Raw genomic sequence first — 9,344 nt, 5'->3', positions numbered from 1 at the left:
TGAAAATGAACATGCATCGGTCTGCTCTTCTTTGGATCGTTATCGAGCAGAACCCGTCATCAGCATGGACGTATGTCCCCTGGAATGGTGGTTGAAGCATCAAGGGACATATGAATCTTTACTTTCACAAAATCTTAGAATTTGAGAAAATGTGTCTGGTTCAAAGCAACAGAGGGTCCTGTGGCACCTTTGAGACTAACAGAAGTTAGTCTCAAAGGTGCCACAGGACCCTCTGTTGCTTTTTACAGATTCAGACTAACACGGCTACCCCTCGGATACTTGTCTGGTTCAAGTGAGTCCCCAGTGCACAAACACAGATGACCAGGTTCTGCAGAAACTGTCACAAACCCATTGAGAACCAAACCCAGTGTGTGGCTCAGAGTGGGACTGGATTGTTCGGGGGTTGGTAATGGCTTACATAACCTTTCGCCTTTAGAGTACTAGGCTGAGTTCAATTTGGCTGGTAGTGACAAAGGAATAGCCCAGTGACCTGTGTGAAGGGAATTGGTTACTTTAGTCCATTTCATAGGGGAAACCCTAGAAGTCACCAGGCCTGTCTTCTACTATTATACTGAGGCATTCAGTCTGCACAGCTGTCAGCCAGATTCTTTCAGCTGTGCTCAGTTCACCTTTTAAAAAAAAAAACACCCTAAAATTTAGCATAGTGTTCTGAAAGAAACCCACAAACTCACATAAACCTGCCCGTATGCGCTGTACATATGGACTGTGAACAATAGCACTTTATACAGTAACAGGCAGTGTGTTGACATAGAAGTTAGGGCTGCAAAAGACGTGCTAAGTTAGTTAGTCCATTCCCTCAGCCACATTGGCTAACGCAAAGTTGTTCTCCTTAATGTATTGGGATGAGGTTTCCACCACTTCCCTTTGAGGGCTATGGCACAGTCTAACAGACCTATCTGAGCATAGAATCATAGAAAATTAGGGTTGGAAGAGACCTCAGGAGGTCATCTAGTGCAATCCCCTGCTCAAAGCAGGACCAACCCCAACTAAATTATCCCAGCCAGGGCTTTGTCAAGCCTGACCTTAAAAACCTCTAAGGAAGGAGTTTCCACCACCTCCCTAGGTAACCCATTCCAGTGCTTCACCACCATCCTAGTGAAATAGTGTTTCCTAATATCCAACCTACACCTCCCCCACTGCAACTTGAGACCATAGCTCCTTGTTCTGTCCTCTGCCACCACTGAGAACAGCCGAGCTCCATCCTCTTTGGAACCCCCCTTCAGGTAGTTGAAAGCAGCTATCAGATCCCCCCTCATTCTTTTCTTCTGAAGACTAAATAAACCCAGTTCCCACAGCCTCTCCTCGTAAGTCAAAGAACATGGCTTTGTGTTTAGCCCGGTACTAGAAACCACTGAAAAGTTTGATAGAGGAAATCATTTCCCAGACCCAGATTTCTTGATTGCATCAGGCAGAACAAAAGTTTTATTAGAGATGTACAGATTATGTCAAGTAAGTAATTATTGTGATTGGACACACAGAGCATCACAGAATGGAAGAAGCAAACAGCATGATAGGCGGGAAGGTGGACCAAGGCTCAGATGGGCCCCTCAGGACAGTGGTGTTGGCATTAGCAGCGTTGAGTAATTCTGAAGAGATCTTCTCCATGCTCTTTGCAGAGGTGCACAGTGCTGGCTGAGCTCTCGCTTTGTCCGTGGGTGGGTCTTTGCTCGGTGCGTCTTGCTCTGGAAGATGCCGGTTTCTCTTCTTAGTCACAAATCTTTCTGCCGTGCCCTGGAGAGGGAGAAATAGAGCCATTACTTTGCTTAGAAAGGAAGTAAAACCTTCCCTGCAGCATCAGGCTTTGCGATACACCCTGAGAGGGGGGGCTGCACACACACCCTGCTGACTATACATTCTGATGAGCTCCAGAACTGCCCCCAAATGGTTTATGTGTTTAGAATTCAAGAAAAGAATACAAACCCCGCAGGTCGGGCCAGCCGCTGTGCTGGGAATGCACAAGCGCAGCTCCTTGTGCCCTCCCCCGGCCTTGTCCATGCCCTAGACACCCAGCTCACTCTGCCCCCAAAGGTGGTTGATTTTTCCTAGAATTCAAATGTAAATTGTCGGGCTCCCCCCTCGGCTGGATGGACCTCCCAGAGATACTGTTTGTGGTCTTGGATCCATTTTCCCATCCCCCACCAACACCTCGTTGGTTCCGTCTCTCTGTTTTGAGGACGTTTCGCCTCCTCCTTCGCCCTACAAAACACCCAGCCTCCATTTCCAGCCTCTTTCTCCAAGTTCTCTAGAGTCTCTCCCTCTCTCTCACTGCTTCCACTTCCGGCTACTTCTTTCTTTTCCCTCTTTTCTCCTCCCTCTCTTTTAGCTCTCTTCTCCCTCACTTGCACCATTCATAATTCATAGGGAGAGAGTCACAGCTGCATTTGGTCCTGTTTCTTGCCAACACCCCCCCCCATACCATACCACTGTTGTGTCACCATGTCCTACCAGACTCTCCAGTTGCCTTACAGCAGGGTCCTGAAAGCTGGGCCACAACACCTCAGAACCACCTAACAGAGAGTGGGTTTGACAGCGTCTCTCTTGCCCTGTTGGTAAGAAGAGGACTAAAGAAACATTTCCCCTTATCCGGTAAGTCAGTTCTTACCTTTTAGATCACAGGGTGGCAAGACGTGACATGGGGGACAGAGTGGGAAGAAGAGTAGCAGTGGGAAGTTTTAATGACTGTTCCTCCTCCTATGCCACCTGCTACGCCAATCCCTCCTTCCGAGCCACTGTGAAAAGGAAAGAATGTTTGGTGAATGAAACAGAAACCAACCTTACAACGGCATTGTAGGTTCAGTGAAGCCATGTGACTTTTCCTGTCATCAATTGCTCCCAGTCCAGCAAAGAGCCAGGACCTGGCCAGCACGCCTCCCCAGCACCCTCACTCCACTTCATCCATGCAGAAAAGCAAAAGCACATCACTACGAGGCCACTCATTCTCCCCACTATCTTTGCCACAAAGGATGAATTAGTCATAGGCTGCCATTGCCAATGGGCTTTTTAAAGAGGGTCTGCTGTATCCCTTCCTTCCAAATCAGGAAAAATCTTTGCCTAATTATTTATACCGCTTGTTTCACAACGAAGTGGAGTTGGAGACATGTCAGATGCTTGGGATAAAAGAAGGAATGATCTGGACTTTTGGCAAAATCTCACACTGGATCTTTTCTGCAGGTTTGAAATACTTAAGTTAATCTCTTCTTACAATTCTCTCTCATTTTCACAGCTGCCTCTGCACACCGTGCTTCCCTCGGGAGCAGAAATGGCAAAATATTGCAGTTAATCCTCTCCTTGTGGTAGTTGTTGCCCAGCACATACCAGGAAGTGCACAACAATACGAGATGGTGCTATACCATAAGTTACAGTATTGGAAGGCACCTCGTCTCATTAGAAGTTCTCCAATCTGCCGACCCACAAGGAGGGAATGAGGTTTGGCTCAAGCTTTGGATACCTATCTCCACTGAATCTCCACACTCTCTGTGATTTTAGATCTCAAACATTGCACAGATCACAGCAAAGGTGTTTGCTTTATGCCCCGCTGTGTCTGTAGTCTACGTACACAATGTCACGCTGTCCTCCTTCCAGCAGGCAGCGGTAAGTGTGAATCTCCTGCTCCAGTCGACATTTGACATCCAGGAGGACCTTGTACTCATGGTTCTGGGACTCAATTTCTGCTCGCAGGTCAGCCAGTTGCTGCTCCACACAGGTGATCTGTTGCTGTAACTGGCACAGGTGGCTGTTGTAGCGACTTTCGGTTTCAGCCAAAGAGGCTTCCAGGTTGTCCCTCTAAGAATGAAGCAAAAAACCCACATGTACTTTAGCCATGCTCTAAATTAAACCCATTTGGATGCAGGAAGTTGAGGATTTCCTAGGCAAAAATAAAAGCAAATTGTTGCTAACAATGGGTTTGTCAACGATATCGTCACTGCTACGTGAAGTGCCAGGCCAGGCTGGTCCACATCAGTCCAGAAATCCAGATGTCAGTGTGTCACAGGTGAGATATCAATGGTGACAACATCACATACCTGGCTAAGATGGGATTGCAGATCTATCTCCAGGCACTGCAGCTGACGTCTAAGTTCAGCGACCTGGCTGTTGCACGACTCAACCTCCTGACTGCTTGTGATGACCTCACGATTCACCTCCTCAATCTGAAAACCAGAAACACAGAATAAAGAGCTTCAGCGGGATTTTTTAATTGTCAGGAGGATCTAGGAGTGGGTGACAAAAGATGTAAGATAGGCAGGGGCTGGGCAAGTTTTCTGCACATTGGAATTGATCTCATCTATTGCTTGTAACTCCCCTTGCTATTCCAATGCTAAGATCCCTCACAACTTCACCAGTAATTCTCCTCTGTCCTAACTGACAGGCTCGCCCACTGTTCCACCAACACACCTCAATAATGACATGTAGCAAACCCTGTTCTTCCATGAGACACATGCACTGTACATGCACAGGGCCTCTATCCCCTGTGCACCTGGTCACTGTACATCTATGCTGATCATGTTTGGAACATATGTTACAGGAATAAATTCTCCCCATGGCATGAATATGTGATTCTGAAATAGCTCCTGTATTTTTGCTTCAGAGAGTGTTACGGTTGTGATGAATTTACCTTGCATTCATACCAGTCCTCAACCTCTTTGCGATTTTGTGCAATCATGGTTTCATACTGGCATCTCATTTCCTCTAGGATTTTCTTCAGATCTGGGCCAGGACAGGAATTGACCTCCACGCTGACATCACCAGTGGACTGGTTTCTCAGACAATTGATTTCCTGCAAAGATAACCCAGATCAGCTTGTTTAAAAAGAAAAAATCGTGAGTTGAGTTCTCGGGCGAGTGAGAGCAGCATGCCACTGTCAGTGAGCCTCTGCATCCTGGGGCCCATTTCTGACAGTCACAACAACTGTCTCTGATGCATCTTCTCCAGGATAGACCCAGCCCTGGTGAGGAAACCACAGATGATTTCCAAGCAAAACTCCACAGTGAGCACTCCTGAGGTAAAGAAACAGTGGGTGTTTACTGGGATGTGTGATGGTTAATCCCAGCAAATTAAAGAATTCCTGACTATTTTTGCTGGCAAAATTAACATGTTTTATACTTCATCCTCATCTGGGTCATTGTGTCACTGGATCTTGCACGAGAGGTGTTTTCCTGTGATAGTTTCTACATTTTGCTTTTTAACAGTTTATGTTTTCACAAGAGCCATTTTTGTGCGTGGCTCTTCTACACACCAAATCCAGTCAGAGCATTTCCCCTGCCGTTTTTGTGATTATGACTATTTCACTAGGAGGGTGGTGAAGTACTGGAATGGGTTACCTAGGGAGGTGGTGGAATCTCCTTCCTTAGAGGTTTTTAAGGTCAGGCTTGACAAAGCCCTGGCTGGGATAATTTAGTTGGGGATTGGTCCTGCTTTGAGCAGGGGGTTGGACTAGATGACCTCCTGAGGTCCCTTCCAACCCTGAGATTCTATGATTCTATGAGAATTAAATTTGATGAATGAAAGTCACTCGTTTTCCTGAATGGGTTTGGACTAGTGTTGCAGGCTCTCTTGACCTCTTTTTGTCAAAGAAGTCATTCCTTATCTTAGTTGAGTCACAATATATTGGCTCTCTTCGTATTTTTTCCTTTCATATTTACATTTTAAGAGAAGGGAGCTTGGTTCAGTGCTTAGAGCTCCTGACCTACTGTTCCTGGATCTGCTACTAAGTTTCCAAGTGATCTTGGGCAAGACACTTCTCTTAGCCATTCCTTAGAAATCTTGGTTTCGCAAGAGAGAGAATACTAGCATCACAGGGATGATGTTAATACTAATTAATTGGTTATGAAGTGTTTTGAGTTAAATTAAGTAAGTTAAGTTAAGTAATCACCCTGTGACAAATCAGCTGGAAGATTTATCCAACTCACTTCTAGTGTCTGTGGTAGCTCTCTCCCCTTCCCCTTTTGCAGAGCCCAGGAGCTCCCAGAAGCTTGACATTCCTTCCTAAGACTCAACTCCTACATGCTCCCAAACCTTAGAGGGCTGGACCTGAGTTCTTGAGCTGCTTGTGACAATTACTCCAGCACAGGATCCACCCTCTTTATATTGAATATGATTAGGCAACGGGGTTTGTGAAAGGAGCAATATCATAATAATGCAGATTATTATTAATATTCTCTTGATCATAGTTGCACTCATGCCCCGGTGTTTTAATCAGGATCAGGTCCCCACTGATGTAGAAAGTAATGTACAAAATTATTTTTTTTATATACGGGAATGAGCTCCTACCTCCTCATGGTTCTTCCTCAGACAACACAGCTCTTCCTTCAGGCACTCAAGCTGCGCCTCCAGGTCAGACCTGCACAGGGTCAGTTCGTCCAGAACGTGGCGTAAGCCATTAATATCGGCCTCCACACTCTGGCGAAGGGCCAGCTCAGTCTCAAACCTAAGCCGTGGACAAGAAAGACAGAAAAGTCAGCCCATGGCTGAGCCCACCATTGAGGGTTCCTGGCATCTGCACTTTGGTTAGGAATGGGTCTGGGTTCCCCTTCTTTCAGCTTTACCTTCAGAGCTGTGCTTAAAGTATAACACACTGCGTCTGCTGCCTAGTCTATCTGTGTGTTCAAAGGCAGGGATGTGATGTTTGGTTCATAAAGGACCTTCTTCAGCTTTTCTTGCCCCTCTCCTCTCTACTGGAACTACTACAGAGATGTCCCACGCTAATTTTTCTGCACTTCCCCTGGGAAATAATCTAAACTCTTTTCTTTATTAAAAAATCCGTGGGCCAGACTCTCAGTTGGTATAAACGTGCATAGCTCCATTGCCTTCAATGGGCTCATACCAACATACATCCATTGTCCCTATATTTTAGCCCCCTAAACCCCACAAGCAAACTCTTTGTTGCCTCAAACACTCTGTCCTGGAAATGCCCCTATTCTGGCACCTCTGGAGCCAAAGACCGAAGGCACATCTCAAAATCTGAGACCACCAATTATGTGTCATTGTTCCCGAGTACTCCCGCATTGGTCTGTCTGTATCCATTGTTGTCTTTTGTCTTCTAATGGGATTGTCGGCTCTTTGGGGGTGGTGAGTCATTTTGTTCTGTGTTTGTACAGTGCCTAGCACAATGGTCCATAACGTGGCTCATAGGTGCCATGATATTATAAATAATTAACAATAATAAAATCTCACAAAAAGACCACCTGTCCCGATTTGAAAATTCCAGTAACCCCCCCATTAGGAGATATCTTAATTTGGGAATAGGATAAGTAATTCTTGGTTGGGTGATTTCTTCGTTTGTCAATTTGTAAATAGGATGTGAGGGAACAGGAGGAGAATGACAGGGTTTGACTGGTACAGAGAGGTACTCACTTCAGTCTGAAGTCATCAGCTGTCATTCTGCTGTTATCAATGTTCAGAATGATCTTGTTGTTGTCCAGGGTAGTGCAAACAATCTGGAAAAGACGAGGGTGGGGGATTTTCAGCCATGAAGTCTCTTCACTATGTCACACTCAGTGCCACATTGCACATTTCAGTCTTTGTACTCTCCCAGTATTCAAAATCAGTCAGAGAGGAAGCACAGAAGATTTCAGATCCAAGGAGAAATGTTTGAGAAATGTCCGAGTGTGTGAAATGAAATAGTGAAATGCATAAATGTGTAAAAACACACAGTTAAGATGCTAACAGTTTTGCAATTAGAATTAGTGCTCTCTGGTGCCTGCTATAACAGAACTCACATTTTCAAACTTGGTCTAGAGTTCGTAACTATGAGTTTATATTTTTTCATTGCAAGACTTACATTACAGCTCAGCATTTGGCGTGTATCTCTTTCCTGCACCCTGTGATTCTGTCCGCTTTGTTTTTCTTAGCTGACTAATCCTTCTTCCGAATATACTTGGAAAATATTTTTTACAAAAATTAAATTGTCCATTCAAAACTATTGGTGACAAAGTAGTCTTTTTTTCTTTTTGTTCTTTAGGAGAATATTCCTCTTCCCCACCCATACTTCGGTTGAAATAGAAATGGGATTTTAACTAGAATCCGGGAAAACTGATGATAGGACACAATGTAATAATGAAGATAACTCAGTGGATTAATGAATGAATTTCTCTTCTCGTCTCCCTTTTGGGTATAAATATATTAAAACATCCTGTTACAAACTTCATTCACGAGGAATACTGACCAGGCCCAGATTGTTCCCTGCATATGTAACCTTTTTCTCTTTGTACAAATCTGGTGAAGAATAGGCAAATTGTAAATGGACTCATAAGTATTCATACCCTCACTCATTGTTCATAAAAGGAGTTGCCTTAATTTATGTCTGCAAAGAACATTTTACAAAAGTGAAATAGGATCTGAACACAGACTCAGGGGGAAGCTCTTACAATGGGGAATACAGCCAAAAAAATGTCACCTGATTTTGAAGATCTTCTATTTCCTTATAGTAGCAGCTGTAGTCCTTTGGTACACCGGTGTGTCCATGATGGGCATACCATTCCTTGATTTTGCACTCTAGGGCAGCGTTTTCTTCCTCCAGGCATCGCACCTTGTCCAGGTAAGAAGCCAGGCGGTCATTAAGGTTCTGCATGGTCAGCTTTTCATCATAGGTGACAAATACGCCATCTCCACAAACGCCACCACCACCAAAGCCACCACCGACTGCACCACCAAAACCACCACCAAAGCCACCACCGACAGCACCACCAAATCCACCTCCATATCCACAGCGGGTGCTGCCACCACTGAACCCAATGCTGGAACAACCTCCATAGCCGTATCCTGGGTGACCTCCTGCTAAGACACCTCCATAGCTACCTCCAGAAAAGCTACCAGCACTCAGTCCTGCTCCACAACTCGCACCACCACTGTAACTCCTACCCGAAAATCCTCTACCACTGCCTATCCCATAGGAGCTATATCTTCCAGAAGAGACTGAAGAAATCCTTCCTCCACCACCGCCTCCAACTGCACAGCTACCACCACTACTCCTCCCTTTGGTAGAGAGAGTAACAGTCTGCTTGGTGCTGTAGCTCATAGCGACAGCGATTAAGAATCCAACCCAAAGCCCAAAGCAAGAGGCACAGCTTAATATGAATTCAGACTGCAGATTTTCTATCCCCACAGGTCTCTATTTATACCTTCCACAGTGAGTGTCACCAGTCGGGTGTTTCTCCTTCCCATGGGGCTGACTAGTCTTGCTGTTTATGCCAAGAATAATTTCCCAAAGGCAGTTTCCCTCCAGAAATCCCAGTACACAAGGAATTTAAGTTACATGTCAGCAGTTTGTTTCTAAAATACACTCGCAATGATGTTTTATGAATCATCAGCTTTTCCTTATGATGAAA

General features: G+C 45.1%; 1 protein-coding gene across 1 annotated transcript; it reads right to left on the bottom strand.

Moving 5' to 3' along the window:
- Positions 1–1,412: 1,412 nt before the first annotated feature.
- On the bottom strand, positions 1,413–9,344 carry LOC101947016 (keratin, type I cytoskeletal 19-like). The gene is made up of 8 exons (XM_065577568.1): positions 8,414–9,344; positions 7,372–7,454; positions 6,289–6,445; positions 4,634–4,795; positions 4,044–4,169; positions 3,578–3,804; positions 2,624–2,750; positions 1,413–1,752 (listed from the first exon to the last, which is right to left on the bottom strand). The coding sequence occupies exons 1-7, from the start codon at positions 9,032–9,034 to the stop codon at positions 2,627–2,629; spliced, it is 1,500 nt and encodes a 499-aa protein (XP_065433640.1). The 5' UTR covers positions 9,035–9,344; the 3' UTR covers positions 1,413–1,752; positions 2,624–2,626.

This window comes from Chrysemys picta, chromosome 24 (genome assembly GCF_011386835.1).
Source record: "Chrysemys picta bellii isolate R12L10 chromosome 24, ASM1138683v2, whole genome shotgun sequence".
NCBI lineage: Eukaryota > Metazoa > Chordata > Testudines > Emydidae > Chrysemys > Chrysemys picta.
Note: the sequence above shows the minus strand (reverse complement) of the source record. Positions and strands in the feature narration are given on the sequence as shown.

What these genes read in the sequence shown, in the direction of transcription:
- LOC101947016 (XM_065577568.1), bottom strand. Translation starts at nt 9,034, where the DNA reads ATGAGCTACAGCACCAAGCAGACTGTTACTCTCTCTACCAAAGGGAGG. An exon ending in TGAGGAAGAACCATGAGGAG is followed by an intron (nt 4,796 to 6,288) that starts GTAGGAGCTCAT and finishes TTATCTTTGCAG; the next exon opens with GAAATCAATTGTCTGAGAAA. An exon ending in GGAGGACAGCGTGACATTGT is followed by an intron (nt 2,751 to 3,577) that starts GTACGTAGACTA and finishes TCCTTTTCACAG; the next exon opens with TGGCTCGGAAGGAGGGATTG.